This window comes from Protomyctophum parallelum, assembly GCF_964188405.1.
Source record: "Protomyctophum parallelum genome assembly, chromosome: 16".
NCBI classification, from domain to species: Eukaryota; Metazoa; Chordata; class Actinopteri; order Myctophiformes; family Myctophidae; genus Protomyctophum; species Protomyctophum parallelum.
In genome coordinates this window covers 22,047,780-22,071,764 of record NC_139711.1, presented here as the reverse complement: position 1 = coordinate 22,071,764, position 23,985 = coordinate 22,047,780, and the positions used below count along the sequence as shown (strand labels likewise).

At 43.5% G+C, this 23,985-nt stretch overlaps 1 protein-coding gene across 1 annotated transcript in view; it reads left to right on the top strand.

Moving 5' to 3' along the window:
- tenm2a (teneurin transmembrane protein 2a) overlaps positions 1-23,985 on the top strand; it is a gene marked incomplete at its 5' end in the record, with an annotated part of 299,282 nt that overhangs the window by 172,886 nt on the left and 102,411 nt on the right. Inside the window, 2 exon segments of the mRNA XM_083786230.1 lie at positions 14,727-15,012; positions 17,181-17,233. Coding sequence (XP_083642356.1) covers positions 14,727-15,012; positions 17,181-17,233 — 339 coding nt within the window.

The window sequence follows — 23,985 nt, the reverse complement described above, 5'->3', positions numbered from 1 at the left end:
ACCTTGTGCAGCGCATTTTGGGGCGGGAACCCATTTTGGTGCTTTAGCTATTGAAAAATAGCAGATCTACAAGCTCATAGCGCGCCACCGAGTGGCGCGCTACGAGCTTGTAGGTCTGCTATTTTTCTTTAATCGAAGAACCACTGACATAGAAACATATCTTTAGATTGTGGGGGCCTAAATAATATAGTAGAAGCGTTTTTTTTTATCAAGATTAAAAAAAGAAAAGAAAAAAAAAAAGAGCAAAATTGCCAAAAGGGCAGAGGGTGCTCTAGCACCCCCTAGTGTCTATCTGTGCACGCCACTGGCCGACAGAGTGGAAAGAGAGGAAGGAAAATGGTCCATAAATGGGCCATTGAGATAGATAGCACAATCGAACCCATACAGAAACTCATTTCACACATATGACTCCAAATCCCTTCAGAACAATAGCACCTGTGTATTTCCAATGAGCAGCTCGCTGGTGTGTGCAGACTCCAGTGACCTCAATTCTCTTCCATAAAGAACGAGTTTATATTTTTTTGCATTTGCATAAAAATAACTCAGTCATGGAGGGGAACCTGGAGGAGACATGCAGAGACAGAGAGCAACGTCAATTATTCATTTTTATTCAACTTTTTTGTAATTTGCATTAAGAAAACTCTAGAGCCATTGAGATGGATACAGCACAAGTGAACCCCTATTGAAACTAATTTGATCTGGCTACTGTGGATGTGCAGACGCCTCAAACGAACTCCATTATTTTCCAATCTGCTCTAACCAGACAAAGGAGGGAAATTGGCATGTTGTCCCTTAAAATGACGTGGGTGCGTTCGGAAATGTGCTCTGAGAATCAGCTACAATTTCAGAGCACTCTGGTCTTGACCAGATATTTGATATTTCATTTATGAAGACTATACTTTTCATGTTATTTTAAGATTAATTTTAATTGAACTTTAATTCACCCCATTGTATAAACATGAGCTGTTTTAATAGCCTGTTGAATACGTCCTAGACCAGTGGTTCCCAAAGTGGGGTCCGGGGACCCCCAGGGGTCCCTGAGGGAGTTCCAATGGGTCCCCAGCTAAATGATAGTTTGGAACCAAATTGACCCTTATGGTTCTGTAACTCTGAGAGTGTACAAGTGTATACACTCTCACATTTGTACACTCTCAGAGTTAAATTAACATCGATTTCACAATACAAATTGGGGTCTCAGAGATGGAAATGCCTAATTAGCCTAATTCAGGTAAAACCGGCTGACCTTGAAATGAAAATAGTTGGAAATCACTGCTAGAGCCGTCAAAATCTTCTCTTATGGGTGTCCTTGGCATATCTTTTCAAATGGGGGTCCGCGGGCTAATGAGTATCATTGTGGGGGTCCTTGACATGAAAAGGTTTGGGAACCACTGGTTTAGAGAGTCGGGACCATAGACATAAATACACAGACAATAGTATCGAGAAAGTACGCAGACGTTTTACTTAAAGGTTTTATGACATTCATTTTCATTTATTTTTCTTTTTCTTTTTTCTTTTTGTTTTTAAGACCTCAATTACACCCAAAAAACCTGAACTTTGAACATTCAGTGGATTTTCTGTGGTCTGAAGTTTTCTTTGGGGTTTTTTGGGCCTTTTGAGCTACAATGAAAACAGGCAACACAGTGAAACAGTGACATCTGCTGGCAAATCCCATTGACATATATGGGATTTGCAGTAAGTGATGTCACTTACTGCCGGCAAATCAGAGCACCTGTTTGAGCCAGAAAACCCCAGATCACAGAAAATCTACTGAATGTTAAAAGTTCATGTTTTTTGGGTGCAATTGAGATTAGAAAACCTAAAAAAAACAAGAACAATTCGAAAACCTTTTTTTTAATGTCACAATCCCTTTAAGTAAAAGTGTCAATACTGCAATTTGCAAGAGTTTGTCATTCAAAATGTACTAAGTACCACAAGTGGAAAGTTAGTTAGTTATTATGCAGAATGTGCCATTTCACCAGTTTAATGTAATATAAAATGTAAAAAGAAAAACATTCCTTGAAAATAACACAAGCTCACAAAATAGCACAAGCACACGGTGCGTTACGGCGTGCTTGTAGATCTGTCATTTTCAAATGGCCAAAATGTATACAAGGCTGGAATGGATGTCCGACATTTGTAACAAACCGTATAATTGGGCTATATATGTGTGCATCAGGAGGCAAGGCTTCTGCCCCTCTTAAAAGGATCCCTGGCTAATAAAACCTGCCTTAATACATTGTACTGTATTTTCCCTCTATAACTATAATTAAAATTTAACCCATTTAGGACTGAGGCCAGATACAAAATATCTTCTACTGTAAATCATGACAGTTTTATGAAAAACACATACATTTCAATGTCAGTGGTTCCCCCAAACATTATAGTGGAGGATATTAATGACATGATCGTTCACTTTATGGTACAAGCACCAAATTTGGTACACAAGTGCTTCAGAACCTACTCTCTCAGAAAAGTACGTTGTCCACTTGAAAAAACTAAATGGCCACCATTTTTCAAGATGGCCGCCAAATGAAAAGGGCCTTTTGTGGCGGTTCTGGACAACCGTGGGTCCGACCGACTCGAGACCGGGCACTGCACTCCCTGTGGGTGTGTGGAACGTGTGTGTCGAATTTGAAGTCGGTGGGGCGAACGGTTCTCGGGTTATGTGGATTACAGATGTACAGACACACACACAGACTTGAATATATGTCAATGGGCAATGCCCATTGGGGTTTTTTTTAGATGATGGGTAAGAAGAGAGAGATGTGATGTCAGGTGGTGTGGGCTAAGAAGTGGTCAGGGCTATTTGAGATGTACAGTACGTGCAAAGAGAGATGGTGAGGGAGGGAGAACATTTTTTGTACCAATTGACCAGACAGTAGACAGTAGTGTAACAGGTTAAGGTGAGTATAGAGATGGAAATGTTCTAGCAAGAGAAGCCAATGTATTGAGAATATGGGACATAGTATGGGTCAGGAAATATTTGTGACAGAAGGCTACCAGTGAGAGGGAAGATGTATACGATGGTAGTGAGACCAGCCATGCCGTACGGTTGGAAACGGTGGCACTGATGAAAAGGAGGCACAGCTGGAGGTGGCAGAATTAAGGATGCTATGGTTCATTAGGAGTGAAAAGGAAGGGCATTATCAGAAATGACTGAATTTGAGGATCAGCCCAGGTTAGAAGGTTTGGGGATAAAGCAAGAGAGGTGAGGTTGAGATGGTTTAGACATGTGAAAAGGAGGGATGAGGGTACATTGGGAGAAGGATGCTGAAGATGTAGCTGCCAGGTAAGAGGATGGCCAAAGACGAGGTTTAGGGATGCTGTGAGAGATGACATGAAGGTGGCAGGTCACAGAGGAAGATGCAGAAAACAAAACCAAATGGGGTCCATGTGTGGTCCAGCCCTATGGAATGTAAAATTCAAGCATGTGCTAATGAAAAGTATTTAAAATATATAGTTTTGATGCTCATCCTAGATCCTACTACTATAGGGGATGCAAAGCAATATGTCCGTTTATCCGTCCGACTTCTCCTACCAAATCACTCCGTTAGCACACATCTCTCTATGCACAAAAAATGATGCATGCCACAGAAATCCATCTGCACTACATTGCATCCATGTCATATTTACTGTACAAATATTGCTTTTGTATGACATACTGTTATTGCACAACATTTCACTGTGACACAAATTACATTACAATTTCCACATTAACCGACCCCTCCCCTTTTCCCTGCACGTGCACACACACACACACACACACACAGTACTGTACAGTACACTATAGTATGTTACAGTACAGTATGGTAAAGTACAGTACGGTACAGTAACGTGCGGTACGGCATGGTACAGTATGATACCATAAAGTACAGTACAGTATGATGCCGTACAGTACAGTACAGTACGGTACGGTACAGTACAGTACAGTACAGTACGGTACAGTATGGTACCATGCAGTACGGTACAGTACAGTACAGTACAGTACAGTATGGTACAGTATGGTACAGTATGGTACAGTATGATACCATACAGTACGGTACAGTATGGTACAGTACGGTACAGTATGGTACCATGCAGTATGGTACAGTACAGTACAGTACAGTACAGTACAGTACAGTACAGTACAGTACAGTACGGTACGGTACGGTACAGTATGGTACAGTATGATGCCCTACAGTGCCGTACAGTATTATACAGTAGTATGGTACAGTACATCACAAAAGTATAGCCAAATATATGCTGAAATGCAAAACCAGTCTAATTTTGGTGGCCATCTTGAAATATCACCGCCATATTGGGTTTTTGGATGGCTCGGTTTAAAAAGTTAAAGAGTTGACCAAAGGAATGTGAAGCGGCAAATGTCACGCTTGTATCACCAAGCGAACAACCGTTCCAATGATCTGCTAATTGCACAAATTCTGTGTGTGTGTACGTCTGTAATCCACGTAACTCGAGAACCGTTCGCCCCACCGACTTCAAATTCGACACACACGTTCCACACACCCACAGGGAGTGCAGTGCCCGGTCTCGAGTCGGTCGGACCCACGGTTGTCCAGAACCGCCACAAAAGGCCTTTTTCATTTGGCGGCCATCTTGAAAAATGTGTCCATTTTGTTTTTTCAAGTGGACAACGTACTTTTCTGAGAGAGTAGGTTCCGAAGCACTTGTGTGCCAATTTTGGTGCTTGTACCATAAAGTGAACGATTCTCATGAAATATTGACTTAATATCCTCCACTATTATATGAACTTGGCTTCTGACCCCCATCTGAACATATATTGTTCCAGGTGAGCTGGAACAATAATATATGAATTAAATGATATGATATGAATTTAAAAAAACGTTTGCTTTGAAAGCATATATATATATTCAAAGATGTGTGCCACATTTTGACACATTTTCAAAAAATAGCAGATTTACAAGCTCGCAGCGCGGCACTCGGTGCATATAATATCAAAAGAGTGCCTGACTGAGTGGCAGAGAGCTCCCAGAGCAGAACGCTCGGAATCGCCAAACCATGATATCCGGACGATCAGTGAGCACCTGGGACGCGCTCCGGTGCTCTCAGGGCGCTTCCCAAGCGGCCCGCGGTATAGGCCGACAGTGGATACAGACAGAGTTGAACAGAGGACAGACCACCATGCAGGGTTTATATATATATATATATATATATATAGGGACAAGTGATGAACTCGCAGATGGCAGGTGTGTTGTTGGCTGATGATGGAGGTGTTGCTGATTGAAGGCAGGTGTGCAGGTTCCAGACGAGTGAGCGGCAGGACTGAAACTGACACATGTGCACGCACGCACACACGGCACGCACACACGCAGCACGCACGCACACACGCACGCACGCACGCACCTGTGGTCTGCACGCGGGGCTCCTCCTAGTGGGACGTGCCTCGACGACCTTCCTAGGGAGACGCTAAAGTGGTCAAATAAAAAACTAAACTAAAACTTTTGTATATCTTTTGCGTTGTATTGTTCCACTACATTTCATAATGATAATTGCTAAAACCGCGATTGGCTTAGCAGAGTTCAATGATGCAAATGCATGTCAAGTTGATACAACAGACTGTATTATTCTCCAATGAAATAGCATTACTGAAATGAAGGCTGTAAGGACATTAATGGGAGCTTATACCAAAGGCACTTTACAACTGACTATGGTTAGGGTACGGTAGTTATAATTTGCTGTTCCACAGCTTAGCGTAATACATTATGACCGGTACAATATATCAATGATTACAAACATTAAATGTTTGTAATCATTGACATAGTTGTGCTGGTCATAATGCATTATAATTATACGCTCAGTGGAACAGCAAATACATTTTATAATGAGTGTTATAATGGCTCAGAATGATCTATAATGTGCTTATAATGCGTTATGGACCCGACCTTTAAGAAGAGTGTTACCTTGTGAGCTTGTAGATCAGCTATATGCTTGAAAATATTTGAATAACATTAGGCGACAGATGAGGCGAGCCAAGTGAGAAGCGGCGGTCCCTGATGGCCGATTGGTGAAAGTTTGGCCGAGGAACCGACGCTGCAACTGTTTCAGGCAAAGAGACCCCACACGCCTAGATCTATTTTTCAGGGTCTTTCATCACCAGCTGACAGAGCTGAAATGGAACTCCCATTCCTCGGCTTTAGCCCATTCAGACCTGATGACGCATCTGTGTCACCTTATAACTTTTAACCACTTTTAACTGTGAAAATGTGTGCAGACCTTCGAATATATATTCCTTCACAGTGAACGTTTTTAACTCCTATCTTTGCTTCTGGAGGTCCCTGGAACATTTCAGATGCGAGTTCGCGGCCAAATACAGATAATTCTGTGGGTCCTTGACATGAAAAAGTTTGAACGCCAGTGGCATAGAAACATGTTTTTCAGAAAACTGTTTTAGAAGCCTTTGTTTGTTTTTTTGGCCTTAAATGTGTTAATAAATTGGCTTGCACTCCAGAACTCTCTGGAGAACTCTCTGCCTGACAAACTGGATATGTTCTTGTGCCGTGTGAGGAAGCTGTGAATGTGTGTGTGTGTGTTGGGTGTGCGTGCGTGCGTGCGTGCGTGCACACTCGAATAGAAGATTTAGTTTTTTATGTATGTTATTTTTTTTTTGTTATATATTATATTTCAGTGCAGAATATATATATATATATAAGTGTTCTTCAGAAGATAGGATGTTGTCGCAGTCATTTCAGATTCTCAGCCGCGACGCGGGGAGCTTAAGTCAATCCCAAGTCACACAGCGTTTTATTTACGCCAGACGCATTTCATCAAAACGGTTTTGTCACGAAATGGGAATGTAAAATAAACGGCAAAACAAAGGAAATGGAAACAACAAGAGGGCCGGCGCGCAGGGACGATAAAAGGCACGGAGAGGCAGGGAGGAGGATGCTGTAAACTACTCAGTGGTGGAAAAAGTACTTGCATGTTTTTACTCAAGTAAAAGTATCAGGATACTGCAATATTGAAATACTCTGCAAGACTCGCGAGACATGGCCAAAGCATTTCCGGGGGGTCCCTATGCGGCCAAAAACTTTGAGATCCCTTGCTGTAGGGCACGTACTCATGTGCTGCGGGGGTTTTTTACTTGACAATCTAAATTTTTTAACATGACAAGCTCAACATGATCTACAAACGATAAAATATTTATCCCATTGCTGAAAATACTTAAAAAATGTAGGCTACCTTAGGGGGGGCTGGTAAACAAAATGGGGAAAACTCCATGTTTCTTTTCTTCGGAATAGTGGTGCTGGTTGTTCTGTCACCAGAACAGTTTAGAAATGAATGATCTAAACTAAAGTGCTAAACTAATGTGCTTACAGTGCAATTCCCTTTGTCAATTCTCACTGCCCTGGAAACGGGGTATTACAATTCTTAGACATTGAAGACATATGCTGTAATTCATTACTATTTAGTGTAGTTTGTTGTTAAACTAACTAAAAAGCATTCTGTATATGGAACTACTACAATGTTGTGATTTCATTTGCAGAGCCGTATATTGACAAATTGTATTGTATTTTCAGTTTTTCTAAAAACCAGTAAAGCCACACTCTATGCGTCATATTCCACCATAGGCCTATAATATTGCCTAGCGTTGTGTTATTGAACCCCTCTGGGCCCCACTTTTAGCTTTTGGTGGTATTGCCAACTTGGTACGGTAGCCTAGGGGATATTTCTCGTGTTATTTTAACAGGCTTAAAAACACAGTAAAACGAGCGAGCTTTACAACAGAAAGCCAACAATTGACAAGGGACTAAATTAAGGCATTTGAACACTGACGCCTGCCTGCCAGTCACAATGTGCGACATGGGCTCAATTTGTGGGACGTTTGAAAAGTCTTTGAAATGAGGGACTGACCCATGTAAAGGGGGTCATCTGGTAACCCATGCTATACAGTATGGACGTTTTCTTTTTCCTGTTTTTATTTTTTTGTCGCGCGTCACACGGTCTATAGAGCACCCCCTTTCATGACGATGACTGGCCCAGGAAATAATTCCCCATTCATTTTCAAAAAGTAGACCTTTAAAGCCGCGGACGAAGCCAACTCGGATCGTGACAAAATGATGACAACAAAAACAATATTTTTGGGCCGAACAAATAATTACAAAGAAAGACGACCAAAAAGTGTCTAAATTAATTGTTCGGCGCAAAATATTGTGTTTGTTGTCATGATTTGTCAGGATCCGAGTTGGCTTTGTTCGAGGCTTACAGATCTTTAAATACATATTTTTTGACTGCGACGCTCTATACCTGCACCTCTGGTGCACTGTATCTGTGGCAGCTGTATTGGGCTCCCTGCCCCCCATATACATACGGTACATGAATCAGTAGCTAGTGGAGGACCTCTGGACGTGAGGTTGAAAACCGTGTTCATATTGATGTACGGAGGTTGTGGCATTGACTCATTACTAGTTCCATATCGGCAGCGCAATACTCCACTGTGTGCGTGTCAACCGTGCGCGTGTGTGCGTGCGTGCATGCGTGCGTGCATACGTGCGTGCGTGTGTTGTCCCTTGAATATTTCAGTGGGATTAAGACCCTCAGCTGGCAAATATCGAAAACAGAGCAGTGGAACGGAAGAGAAAGAGAGACATCTCTTCTCTATTTTATGCTTTTTTTTCTCTTATCTCACTCAAGAGAGGATAAGAGGTGAAGGGACGGCAAGATATCTCCGCCGCCGGAGAAAAGCAATTCTCTTCCCCCGTCCCAGACGACGCACGTGCACCACACTCTGCATATGCATGCGTATATACGCGAGCATAGGCAATCCTTTGATCAGCGGGACAAAGGCAAAGCGCGTGCGAAACAAACACCGCAACAACAAGTTCTGCACAAATAATGATGAAAGCACACGTGCCTCGTATGATATTGATAAGTAAGCCGGAGCCGTGCGCGTATACACGTGTCACCGATCCCGAATTTAAAATGCAAGAAAATATAGAACAACATCAATGGCTCGCCGTGCGCGGACGGCCACGCCAAGCAGCATTTCCATTTAGACTGTCTGACCTCAGGGAGACGAGGCGAGAGAATGAACGCGTTGATCAGGAATGCGTTTTGAACTTGTCAAACTCTACCCCCCCCCCCCCCCCCCCCATGCAGCGCACCACACCGTATCAATTATTGTTGCCTATTTTATACTATGCAGCAGTGGCTGGATGGTAACTAAGTGCATTTGCTTAAGTACCGCACTTAAGTATACTATTTAGAAGTATTTGAACTTTGCATGAGTGTTTCCAATTGCCATTACATACTGTACGTATACGTCTAGCCTACTCCACTGCGTCTCAGAGGCAGACATTGCACTTTTACTCCACTGATATTATTTTAAAGCTTTAGTTTCTAATTACTTTTTAGATTATTACCTTTGTAGGCTACTTTTTCTCAAGTAAATTTGGAGTTCTATATATATATTTTTTTTTTCGAGTATTTCTGATACTTTTACTGAAGTAAAATAAATGTGAGTACTTTTTTCCAGTACTGCTATACGTAGATGCAGGTTGGTTAATGGCAAATCAAGCTTGTTTTGATCAAAAACACAGCCTGGAAAAAAAATATCTGAGTTAAATGGATTCTAAAAGAATCCGTTCCCATAGACATCATAAGCCAGCAGACTTTTGACTTTTGCCAGGTGAAGCATAGCCTGTTTTCTCTCGGGGTTGGCTTTGAGGACCTATTCTTGATTGGCTGCCCCAACAAGTCTGAACCCATACTCTGAAACTCTGCCTAAGCCAATGGGAGTGCCTCCTAAGCCCTGAAAGGCCGCAACGCGGAAGTGTTAACCCAGACCCTGCAACACTGCGGTATAACCAAGCCCCCAGTATAAGACTATCCAACATTGAAGCTGCCAATACCTACTGGCCAAAAGTGGAATTGCAGCACGTTCATGGAGGTGGACGGACGTTCATGGCGTCATGTGCGTAACGTGTGTAAAAAAAAAAAAGGTTCACCTGGCAGTTCTTGTTTTCCTGTTTACTTCGCCGCACGGCAACGGAGTGATGCAGAACAGAGTTGTGGCAACGTAATCCACGTAGCTTTATACTAAAACTACGTGAAATGGACATTTACCGTGTTGATTTTGACAGCAGATTTTGATTTTAGTTTTTGTCATAATCGTTTAAGTAGTTTTCATTTAGTTTTAGTCACATTTTAGTCGGGGTGCACGATTATGAAATTATGACTGATATCCGTTCCGATTATTTGCAGCGATCATATCTGCCGATACCGATTCTGACCAAATCCAATATTATCCCATTCTGACCTGAGATCAGATTCATACGAGGTTTCCGCCGGACACACACTGGTCTGATGAACCCATTCTGACCTGAGATCAGATTCTAAAAATGTCAGTCGTTTTTTTCTAAAAATAGCAGACCTACAAGCTCTTAGCGCGCCACTCGGTGGCGCGCTATGAGCTTGTAGATCTAGTATTTTTCAATAGCTAAAGCATAACATGATGCTAACACCAAAATGGGTTCCCGTTCAGAATGGGTTAACTGATTAAATATTCTGGATTATTTCGAGACTGTTCCGATACCGATATGGCATTTGTATGGCCGATTCCGATTATGCTACCGATTATATTGTGCATCTCTACATTTTAGTCACCTGGAATGTTTTAGTGTTCCAGTCTAGTTTTAGTAAAAGCACAAAGACTTGTGCCTTTACTTATACTGGATCTCTTGTCCACTAGTCCCTTCCTAGCATTTAAGTCTAGTTTTTATTTGTCGACGAAATTGTCAATATATTTAGTCTTAGTTTTAGTCATCATATCTTAGTTTTCATTTAGTTTCCATGTAGTTTCCGTCAGTGAAAAAAGTTAGTCGACGATATTTTTCCGTCATAGTATTAGTCGACAAAAATCAGCTGGCTGTTTTCTCAGTTCCATATTTCTGCTGTCAGGAAGAAACCACCTAACTCCAAAATGTTCATTTTTCAGGAAATATATATTTTGAAGTTGGGGTTGTGACTATACTATATATTGTTAATTACTTGCATGAAAGGGGGAGAGGTCAGAGGCGGTGGAGTTAGTTGCTTTAGCAGACAATTTGTCTGCTAAAGCAAATTTAAGAGGTTTTGTCCAAAGCGTTTTATACTACTTTCCATTGGTTCAATATTTTCAAAACAACACACAGACATAAAGGGTGTTCAATAGCACTGATTTATGCAAAAAAAATATAGAATCGAAAACCTCAAATATGGAGTTTAGTTATGTGGTTTCCTCCCGACAGCAACAACTTGCTTGACAACAAAATGCTAAGAATGTTTTGTGTCATGCTATAATAGGCTTGATTTTTGTAAAAAGATAAAGTCTGCACACTGGAATAAGCTCCAAAGCTTAACAATAAGCTTTGCGGCTGATGAAGACTCGTGAGGCTGGAAACATCATGTCCACTATGGTGTAATGGACCTTCATATACTCTTAAGCTTTGGAGCTTATCTTTTTTCGATTATTACCTCTCTCCGGCACCTGCCGTTTTTAGTTAGTGGGCGTGCGTGCTCTATTGTGCTTTTCATATAGGTTTGGTGTTTACCTCAAAGTATCGTCGTTACTTTGAAGCACATACTTTTTCTCGCACTTCTCGGTGGCTGGCGATGGGTTCCTCTGGATGAGAGCATCTGCTTAATGCCCAAATTTAATATTGTAAATTGTGTCTGTAGCAGAACATTGACTCAAAAAGCCGGGACAACGCTCCACACGTCCACGACTCTTCTCCTTTCCGGCTCTAAAAACTTCCCATTGCAATCAGAACGGCAGACTCACTCCCAATTCTGATGTAGTCTGAAAAGCCACCTCTTTCCACTCCATCTTAGCCAGTACGTGACACACGCCTCGACGACCTTACAGCCATATGCAAAGGATAAACTTATATTTATAATTTAGCATTTTATTAGATTTATAATGTATAGGTTCTTAGGTTCTTAGCTTGCTTGTGATTCTGAACACATATTTCTATGTATTTATATATATTAACATGTGTTGTTCTTGTTCAATGTACGGTAAATTGGATTAAGAGCGTCTGCTAAATGCCCAAATTGTAAAGTGTAATTGTGTCTTTTTAAACTAAACGTGCAGTATCTGCATTATGCTATTATCCTGTACTCTGTGTGAAAGATGCAAACAGTGCCAAACTCTCCTATACTGTACAGTAGTCTATTGATTTCATGTGAACACACACACACACACACACATACGCTCGCAGGCTGAGAGCTCCTCCACAGAGTGAGGGGAGGTATCATTGTTGATGTGTGAGCGGGTGTTTCTGCCTGAGTCATCCAGGCTTGTTTTTCAGCTCCTCTCCTCTCCTCTCGTCTCTCTTGGCAGTCCATTAGCTCGCTGTTGGGGGAGCTGGTATTGGTTTCTCGGCTGACAACAACATGCGCTCCTCCAGGTCTGAGAGCATCGAGATGAGCTCCCACTCTACCGCTAATATAGCTAATACACACAATCACACATACACGTGCTCGCGCATGCACTCCTCCTCCTCCGGTTCCTTTGAAAGTGTAGAGGCGCGAGGGGCTGAATGAGATACAATGGGGAGTAAAAAGGTGAAGTCCAGAGAGTTCGATTTCGTCTACCGCGCCATAAAAAACCCACTGTGTGTGTGTGTGTGTGTGTGTGTGTGTGTGTGTGTGTGTGTGTGTGTGTGTGTGTGTGTGTGTGTGTGTGTGTGTGTGTGTGTGTGTGTGTGTGTGTGTGTGTGTGTGTGTGTGTGTGTGTGTGTGTGTGTGTGTGTGTGTGTGTGTGTGTGTTCAACGAGTTTGATAAAACAACTGTAAGTCCAAATTTTATTCCGACCCCTCCACGAAAAGGCCTCGTTGTCCTGACCCCTTATCCATTATTTATTTATACATGGACAGGCGCTCAAGTGAAAAAAGGGCATGTTATCGTGTGGAACCGGCCAGTTGCCTTAGTGTGAGATTTATAGATTTTGGGGCCTAAATAATCTATTAGAAGCTTTTTATCAAGAATTGATCAATGTCACCGCATGGTCCACATACTGTACAGTGTACACTGTACAAACAAATATATATTATTTATTTTTCAAAAGGGCACATTGCTGTCCAGAGGGAAAAGGGCAGGTGTTCTCGCACCCCCTCGTGTCTATCTGTGAACGCCACTGACCGACATACGACAGCTGATTTGTTCAGACATGATGTAAATTCTCCATTCTATATATATATATATATATATATATATTAGTGCTGTCAGGCGATTAAAAATTTTAATCGCGATTAATCGCATGATTTGTGTTGTTAATCGCGCGATTAATCACAATTAATCGCAAAACCTTTTTTGCTTTAAATTCAATGATGAACTGAAAGAAAACGGTTTTTTGGGGCCGATCACCGATCACTGGAAGCAGTAACTGCCGATACCGATGCAAACTGTGAGTTTGGTGTCCTTTTCTGACACAGTAAACCAGGGATACTCAAATAGCTGAACATGTGGGCCACATTATGAAAATGGCAATAGTGCAATGTGCATTATTTTATGGCTTGCCCATTTTCTCTCTTTTGAATAATTCTGTGCAATTGGCACATTCAACACAAACAACTGTTTCCATAAAACAAACTAACATGGGCATCTTCTCTATAAGCAGAATCATGAATAGGCCTATTTAATTTATACAAAAGGAGAAGAGAGAGAGCAATGTGTTTGTGGCTCAAACTTTGTCTAATATTGTTTTAGAGCAGTGGTTCTCAAACATTTCCATGCCAAGAGCAAAGGACCCCCAATATTTTTTCAATCTACAAAAATAATCCCAAAATCGCTTATAAACAGCAGATGTGGCAACACTGGCCAGAAACGACCAGTGTTGCTTCTTTTTGGCTTATTTTGTATAGACCTAGGTTGCTTGTTTCTGCCATAGAGTTATACTGGCAACACCTCTGGCTTCTAGCTTCTAGCTGGTCTGTGCTGCTCGTCGACTCGTCTCTATGTGTCAGTCCTAGCTCCGTGACTGGGAGATGGGACTGTCCGACTGTGGATACTTGTCTGGATATAACTTTCTGTTACAGTTAAATCCATTTAAAAGTACCACACAACTGAAAAGTATCGCGACTGTGACCGCACGTTAGAAACGTGTGTGGCTATAACGAGGCACAGCTGTTTACAATGCGATGCAACATTAACAGCGGGGGGTTTTTGCTTTAGGTCTGGATGGATGAATTGCACATGTTTCTTTTTGGACTGGAACGTACGACACGAGCAAAACTTCTGTGAAATGTAAATGGAAGGCTGCCTGTTACTCCACTTAAAACATCCTAACAGGCTAACAAGGGGTCTGGGAAGGGAGTGCATTGCAGGAACCAATATTCCTCAACATCCCGCCTGCCAATCGCTGTGATTTTTAATTTAATGCGATAAATAAATTAGTGCCGTTAATAAGGTGTTGCGTTAACGCATTAATAACGCGTTAACTTTGACAGCATTAATATATATATAAATAACCCCCGAGCTGAATTAAAACAGTTGCATTGTGTTTACTTAATTTTTTTCCTCCTGTCATTGTCAATGGCATTTAATGTTTGTGTTGCCACAAAAAGCCGATTTGTTCAGACAACACATGACGTGAATTCTCAACGGCAAATGTGACACGAGTTAAGGACAAAAGGCTGTATATATACAGTAGGACCCTCAAGAAGAAACCCCTGATCCTGTCCTGTAAGCTCTAACCATCTCCTCCTCTCCTCCCCCGCCCGCACAGGGATCAACAACCATCACAGTCAGTCCACGCTGCGGCCTCCGCTGCCCCCGCCTCACAACAACCACCAGACGCTCTCCCACCACTCGGCCAACAGCCTGAACAGGAACACGCTGAGGGGCGGCGGGGGAGGGGGAGGGGAGGGGGCCAGGGAGCCGCAACGCCATGCACCACGCCGCGGGGGCGCCGGGCGGCGCCGGCACCACGGGGGGAGACGGCCCACCACGCCCGAGTCGGTGCAGCTTCAGGACAGCTGGGTGCTCAACAGCAACGTGCCCCTGGAGACCAGGTCAGAACACCACCACCACCACCACCACCACGCACGCACGCACGCACGCACGCACGCACGCACGCACGCACGCACGAACGCACGCGACCAATTCTGGCTTTTTCCACTAATGGCTCTACATGCTCACATGTAACTCTTCCTACTTCCAGGCCACCTTCCCTATAGACCGATTCACAGAGGGGTGCCCTGGGCGCGGCCATTACTGAGGTGTAATACATGGAGCAGGTGCTCTGTAGACCAGGTGTAGCTAATCAGTGCTGCTGCACTTAATGGTACACCTCAGTAATGGCCGCACCCAGGAAACCCTCTGTGAATCGGTCTATACCTCATTCAGTTAAAGAGAATAGGCTCCTACTCCAGTTCTAGGTTACACAGAAGGGGGGACTTTTTCCCATTTAAGGCTCTTTTCCATTTAGTGTGCAGTTGTTCTCAAAAGTTTTATTTTAATTTATTTAAAAAAATCAATGACTCCCATTACTCTTGAGAGTGTGCAAATGTAACCAAATTGACCCGTAAGCGCGCGCGTACACACACACACACACACACACACACACACACACACACACACACACACACACACCTTCCCTGGATGATTTGTTTATTTTTCAAACACAGTTCTTATATGAGGCGATCTAAAACCCCCCATAGGGGATTACAATGCAAATAAAAAGTATATGAACCTGTGGATTTGCACCCTCTACCGATATTGACGTCAGACTTCGGTGCTCTATGCCCATGTGATGACCACGGATATGCTGTAAAAGTGTGAAAAACGTTACATATAATCAAATATACACAGTATAATGTGTTCACATAAATAGATAATGTGTAGCATTGTAGTATACACGTAACCATGAATATTTGGTTCCATCTGTACGCTCTCTGAGTTATAGACCCATAAAGGTACATTTGGTTCCAAACTATCATTTAGCAGGGGACCCCCTGGAACTGTCTCAAGGACCCCTGGGGGTCCCCGGACCCCACTTTGGGAACCACTGCTATAGTCACTATAGCAGTCTAAAGAACTCCTTGTTGGTCCACTATAGTATAGTAGTGGACCAACAAGGAGTTCTTTAGACTGCCATGGTTTGCAAAGTTACTTTGACAGGGATTCAGATGCATGTTTTTTACATAAACAAGTAAACAAGTAAATGATATTGATAAATGCTTTTATGTGATGTATTCCCATGCTTTTGTTCTTGCTTAAATGTAAGTCGCTCTGGATTAAGAGCGTCTGCTAAATGCCTAAATTGTAAATTGTAAATTGTAAATTGTAAAGCCCAGTCCAGCCCAATGATTTGCAATCGCAACACAACTAGTGCAACCCCTTGCAACCACTTGCAACAAAATCCTACAACTGGGCTTTGCAAACTGGGGACAGTCCACACCCAGCAGGCGCACAGCTGTGACCGATTGGCGTTTCCACAGCCGTGTGAAAACCAGCAGACGGGGGCTGCCCCAAAACTGGACAGTGACAGCTTTATTGACACATCACAGGTTTATACAAGGTTAAAAGTGGGTGGAATTCGTTTCCAGACTTCCTTCCTGGACTACAATTCCCATAATGCTTTGCTGCACTGCTCCTCCTTGTGGATAGGGGAGGGCTATGTGTTACTGAGACGACATGTATAGTCCTAGGAAAATTAAAGAGGAACGTGCACAGAGGTGTGGCCCGGTGTTCTGTGGGAGGTTTGCACATGCTCAGTGTAGACAGGAACTGCGATGATGGAGTGTTCAGCAGAGGTGCTAGATAGAAAGCTCATAACTTGTGATGTAAATAATGAGATCCAGAACAGTTGAGAATTAAACAGCAGTCACCCTTCCCTTTTCAAATGTATTTGAAAGAACAGTTTCCATGTTCCTTTGTTATTTCACAAAAAAAAAAAAAAAAATGTTTAACACACTACAATCAAAGCCAGCATCAAAAGAACATGAAAATCCACAAAGGAAAAATACACAAAAACCAAAAGCATTAACATTTAGTAAATGTACATTTTTTCCCACAGTTATGAAATAAAATAAATAAAAACAAAATCAACATTGTACTATATTCTCTTTTTTTTATATCCTTTTTGTTATTTCAGTTCAGGGTCAGAAACTCTCATGCACCTCTAGCACCTCTGCTGGAACACCTGTTTATATACTGCACATGTGCAAACCTCCCGCAGGAGACCGGGGCCACACCTCCATGCACATTCCTCTTTCATTTTCCAGGAAGTTAGTAAGTGAGCCAGTGTCCATGACATCAGAGACACTGGGCTTCACTGCTAACATATAAAATATCTAACATATTACACACACAAAGACCCCCAGTAAAGTGTTCTAAATCTTCTGAACGTCATTAACATATATTTTTTTAGCAAAAGGTTGAAGTGTCTGGGGTTTAACCTCATAGTCTTTTGTAACATAGAGTAGGCCTATATGTCATTCAGAAACCAACACTGACTCAGCCGTCATTGTCCACTTCATGTGAAGCCATTACCTTTTTTTATTTTCCTCAATCCTTTTTTTTTTCTTTTGTTCTTTTTTTTGCTGCATATTACCGAGTTATCAGTTGATAGTGATGTCCCACTGGGACTGAAATGAGTCAAGCGTCGGGATCACAGTAAATGTATCTGACTGCTATTCAGGCCATCAGGCGAGAGGCGCTAGCAGGAAGGCCGGCGCCGCGAGGCGAGGCCACTGTCGGAATACTAACTAGACTCGGGGCTCAGAGCGCAGAGCGTTGTGTGACGTGCGCTGTCCCGTGTGTCGCCGAGAGCACCGTCCCCGAGAGCACCCCCCCCCCCCTCCCCCCACAACCCCAAAAGGCAAATTGCTTCTGGCCTCCTCTGACTCTCGGTGACGACGACGACGCGTGGTGCAACATACACCAGCGGCTTTATATTTTGAAACTATTAAAGCGCGCTTGCAGTTCGAGGACGTGAGAGAAGCGAGAAATACGCACGCACGCACGCACGCACGCACGCACGCACGCACGCACGCACGCACGCACGCACGCACGCACGCACGCACGCACGCACGCACGCACGCACGCACATGGTGTCACAGTCCCACCCCCCCCCCCACCCCCGTTTCATGCGCTCCTTCCTTGTACTGTACACAAAGACGGAGCATTCACGTGGCGCATTACTATTCATGAGGCATGCAGCGCTGCATGCACACATACGTGTGTGTGTGTGTGTGCGGTGGTGTGTGTGTGGGGGGGGGGGGTTGTGTTCTTCCTGCTGGGCGCCAGGGCTTCTAACCCCGGGCTGGTCCCAGATCAGCTCCCAGAGCTCCACATGCAGTATTCATGAAGTCCCCGGCCCTGCATTCATTCTGCTCGGCTGATCTCAGGTCCACACGTTGCCTTCAGTATAACGCGGCAGTACAGTGAAAGTTTGGCCGTGAACGTCATTTATACACTTGGTTGCATGCTGAAAATAGCCGATCTACAAGTTTGTAGATCGGCTACCAAGCGTAAAATAGGACAGCATCAAGGCCCCACCAAATACATTTTAGTCGACTAAATCTTATGATATTTAGTTTACTAAAACATTCCAGGTGACAAAAATGTGGCAACGACTTAATTTTAACTATTCAAGAGACCGACTAAAACTCAAATCTAAATTTGCTGTCAAAATCAACAGTGGCTCATAATCTCAGGTCCACACATTGCCTTCAGTGTGACGGCAGTATACAGTGACAGGGTGGCCGTGAACAGCAAATAAAAAGCTTGCAATAAAAAGCGATGAAAGGCGAGCTATTTCAGCCGTAATTGCCTGGTTACCTGTAGCCTATATACATGTATATGCATTGCCATGGTGATTATTATGGCTCGGTGATCCAACGAGAGCAAAGTGATGTCTTATCGTTGTGATTAATGCTATCCTGTTCATTTGATTCCACCGGCAAGGCTCGCTTTCAGCTCAGGTTGTGTGAGGCTAGACCAGGTTTGTTTATGGTGCTTTTGTTGTCATTAAATTACTTTCAAATGGCATGGGCGCGCGCGCGGGGGGGGGTGCTTACTTTCAAATGCATGAGTGTTGAGATGGGCCTGGAGATGCTACCTGTGGTTACAGCGCCGCTGACATTTACAGCGAGTGTATATATGTGTACGCAGAGAGACGAGAGAGAGAGAGAGAGAGGGATAGAGGATAGAGGAGGCGTGCAGGGAGGGAGGTGGAGAGCAGAGCCACGGTGGATGGATGTGGCTAATAGGACAGCCTCTGAGAGGGAAGATTCACCACCACCTGTATTTTAGTCATCTGAAATGTTTTGTTTTCTTGAAAGAAAGAAAGAAAGAAAGAAAGAAAGAAAGAAAGAAAGAAAGAAAGAAAGAAATGGAGTAGGGCGGTAAGGAGGATGGCATGGGGTTTAGAGAACAGGGAAGATAAGGGGAAGGGAGCGAGAGAAGAATTGAGAGCTGATTGAAGTAGATTGTTTTTCTTTGGGGGGGGGGGCGTGTGGAGTAAGGAGGGGAGAAGAGATTGAGAGCCATGGAACATGGTGTGTGTGTGTGTGTGTGTGTGTGTGTTACTTTCAAATGCATGAGTGTTGAGATGGGCCTGGAGATGCTACAGTCGTGTTCCTTCCTTAGTACCGGCCTGACACCTAGAGGTTTTCTATAGGTACCTAGGAACCTCTGGAAGCCACACCTGAGACGAGAGAGAGAGGGGGGATAGAGGAGGTGTGCAGGGAGGGAGGGTGGAGACTGAGGAGAGCTGAGCAGCCATCAGCCACGGTGGTGGATGGATGTGGCTAATAGGACAGCCTCTGAGAGGGAAGATTCACCACCACCTGCCATACTGTATGGTCCCCCCCCGACGGAAATAACATCCATCCTGGAGTTCACCGTTGAAGACCACTTCAATGAGCGCTCATGCACCAGACACCATGAAAATCGATTGGGTTGCTATAAGTCTATACTCAGTTGAGTTGAGTTTTTGAAAATTTGTGAAAATGTGCAAATCTTTGAATATACAGTATATTATTTTGCAGCTAACGTTTTTAACTCAAACCTTTGCTTTTGGAGGGTGCCTGCCTGTAACAACACATTTTCAGATGGGAGTCCGCGGGCCAAGTAACATGTTCATGTCAAATACCTTGACATGAAAAATGTTGAGCACCACTGACATATAGAAACATAGGGTTTTTCAGGAAACCATTTTGTCTGATTTAGAAGACAACTTTTTATAATCGGCCTCTGGTCTACATGGGTTAATAGGGACACCGGCTTTGATGTTGTTAATTGTCCACCGTGAAGCACTGCATGCTGTTAATCACATCAGTGTAATTTAGCAGCTGATAAGTGCTGTTATCAACACTCTCCTCATGCAGCACCAGGCTGTTATAGCACATACTCAAGGCTGTTAATGACAGACCATGTTGTTGTTCATCAAACAGCCAAGGCACTAAAACATTAAACGGAGAGTGCTCGGAAGTTTAAAACGCCTTTAATTCTGTTTAATTATTAACATTGCTGCATGAATTTAATTCGTTTTGACATACAAGCGTAGTTGCCTCTAGTGAAATGAAAAATGGGGGACAAGAATCATGAAAAAGCAAATTGTAAAATGTCGCAGGATACAATAGGATCATATTTCTTATCGCAAGCATTAATAATAATTCAATATCAGTACAGCATCTTATTGGGAGCTCTCCGGAGTTTGTACCCGTTCAAGGTTATAGTTAAGTGTGTTTGTGCGTGTGTGTGTGTGTGTGTGTGTGTGTGTGTGTGTGTGTGTGTGTGTGTGTGTGTGTGTGTGTGTGTGTGTGTCTGTGGCTGTGGCTGTGTCTGTGTCTGTGTCTGTGTCTGTGTGTGTGTGAAAACATTATCTTATAGCCTGTCTGTGAGTTAATACAATATATATGACATCTGCAGTCTTGGAAGTCCTTTTGGTAATCCGATTTTAGTTTCTTTCGTTTATTTGCTCTGCCGTTGGAGTGAACCCAGCTTTCGCCAACTCTTCTACCAATGCCGAATATAATTTGGCCTCTCTCTGGGTACTCTCCAACTTTTCCTGAAACTCAGGAGTTTGTTTGTTGTCTGTATGGGCATACAGACAACAAACACTCTTTCTTCATCAGACCATTGCACATTCTTTTTTAAGTTATGTTGCGTGTTTCTGCGTCCTCCCAATTTCCAACCTACTGACAAGTTCCAACCCACTGACAAGTTCCAACCTACTGACACGTTCCAACCCACTGACAAGTTCCAACCCACTGACAAGTTCCAACCCACTGACACGTTCCAACCCACTGACAAGTTCCAACCCACTGACAAGTTCCAACCCACTGACACGTTCCAACCCACTGACAAGTTCCAACCTACTGACAAGTTCCAACCCACTGACAAGTTCCAACCTACTGACAAGTTCCAACCCACTGACAAGTTCCAACCCACTGACAAGTTCCAACCTACTGACAAGTTCCAACATACTGACAAGTTCCAACCCACTGAACAAGTTCCAACCCACTGACAAGTTCCAACCTACTGACAAGTTCCAACCTACTGACAAGTTCCAACCACTGAACAAGTTCAACCTACTGACAAGTTCCAACCTACTGACAAGTTCCAACCTACTGACAAGTTCCAACCCACTGAACAAGTTCCAACCCACTGACAATTTCCAACCCACTGACAAGTTCTCTGAACAAGTTCCAACCCACTGACAATTTCCAACCCACTGACAAAGTTCCAACTCACTGACAAGTTCCAACCCACTGACAAGTTCCAACCCACTGACAAGTTCCAACCCACTGACAATTTCCAACCCACTGAACAAGTTCCAAACTACTGACAAGTTCCAACCCACTGACAAGTTCCAACCTACTGACACACCCACTTATATCGTCTCGGTTCACAAAGCGCTGCGTGCAATTACAAAGCCGAACCACCGGTTTTGTGGTTCACATTGGGATACGAACGTTTATGGTTCGGAAACCAACTCATTTTCAGTGGAAACACTCTGAACTGGATCTGGAAAAATCCACTGTTTGATTGTCTGTGTTTCCTGTGAGGACTGCACTATATATCCGGTGTATTTACGTCTGTGTGACGTCCATTAATATGCATTGTCCTGTCCAAATAAACAAATGAAGTTAAAAAGTAAAGTAATATTTGGCGGGAAGAAAGAACCGAACCGGTTATAACCCCCGGTGGAAAAAGGGCCAGAGAGAAGGTCCACAAGTTGTCCTTGACCTCCCTTACAATGATTCTCCCTCATGGTGCTCAAAAACCACATGTTTGTAAGAGATGAGAAGAGTGTGTGTTTGTGTGTGTGTGTGTGTGTGTGTGTGTGTGTGTGTGTGTGTGTGTGTGTGTGTGTGTGTGTGTGTGTGTGTGTGTGTGTGTGTGTGTGTGTGTGTGTGTGTGTGTGGTGTTGTGTGTGTGTGCGTGCGCGTGTGCGTGTGCGTGTGTGGGGGGTGGTAGAATACAATCGCTCAGGGGGGAATGCGAGCCTTGACTTTCTGCTAATTACCAGGCATGCTCTATGCTCTGTGGTTAATTGTCCAGGTCCAGCTCCTTTTCTTGCTCATTGGGGAGCAGGGCTGGAATGTAACAAAAACACTTCCACTCTCTCTCTCTCTCTCGCGCTCTCATATCTCACCTCCTCTCTCTTGTGTTCCAAATGAGGTTTTGGTGACACACGGGACAAACCCATGATATGAGGGAAACCCTGCATAATATCCACACTCTTGCGGGAGTCGTGCCTGTTTACATGCAAGACGTGAGTCACGTGACATACGGTATAGCTGTTGTCGTGGATGACAGCAAAATAAACTGGTAATAGTTGGAGTTGCCGGCAGGTTGGCAGGTTGGGCTGTCTGTCAGCTCCCTCTAATTATGTGTGATGTCTCCAAGCTGGACTACTGTCACAATTAAACGTGTAATATTTACCCATACACAAGCACACCCCATGTCTCTCTCTCTCTCTCTCTCTCTCTCTCTCTCTCTCTCTCTCTCTCTCCCCCCCCAGTATGACTACCATGTCTCTCTCTCTCTCTCTCTCTCTCTCTCTCTCTCTCTCTCTCCTCTCATCTCTCTCTCTCTCTCTCTCTCCTCTCTCTCTCTCTCTCTCTCTCTCATGTCGTGCACACAACATGCACGGATTGCACGCACACAGACACATTTCTCTAATGATAGTGTTGTGATTGCTGACTGCCTGCTATGGTTAAGCCCCTCCACAGGCCTCCACAACATAAATCAATGTCAATTACCTCCCCAGAGCACATTAGACACTTTCCATTCCCACTCATAATTAGTACAGTACCATGCATGGACATATTCCCATCTCATACAGTATATATATATAGCGCACACGCACGCATGTATATATGTATGTAGGCACACACACACACACACACACACACACACACACACACACACACACACCCACACACCTCGTCCTCTCACTCTTACCCCTTCTCTGGTTGTCGATCTCTTCGAGGTTCTCCATTGTTCACCCAACAAAACCAGGCTCTCAAATCCCTTTTATGCCGCAGTCCTGATTGCAAATTGCTCAGCAAATCTGAATGTTTAGAGATTCGACTATTTGTGTGTTGTAGGTTATGTGTTTGGACAGCAAGGTGATGTGTAATTGACGTCAGAGTGTAAAGAAGAAAGTCAGAGTCTAATTCATAAGGGAGTGCGATGTAGTGCAAATTGTGTCGAGCGATTAGGTACATGAAGTGAAGGTTGTGCAAATGTTTCGATTTTTTGTGTGTTAACAATCGTGAAAAACTGTAACTATAGCTTTGCACATTGAGGTAGGATTGCCTCCCTGGTACCTGGATTGGGGTCAATGATATAATAGTGGTAATGGACAGCCCAGATGACACGACAAGACCTTGTCTTTCATGGGCAGCGTGGCGGCGTAATTGGGCGGTAGGAGGAGCAACACTCCTAATGTTCTTCTGGCAGACTAGAATAGGACAGAGAGACAGAGAGAGATGAAGAATGGTAGGTATAATGTATTAGGCCTGTCA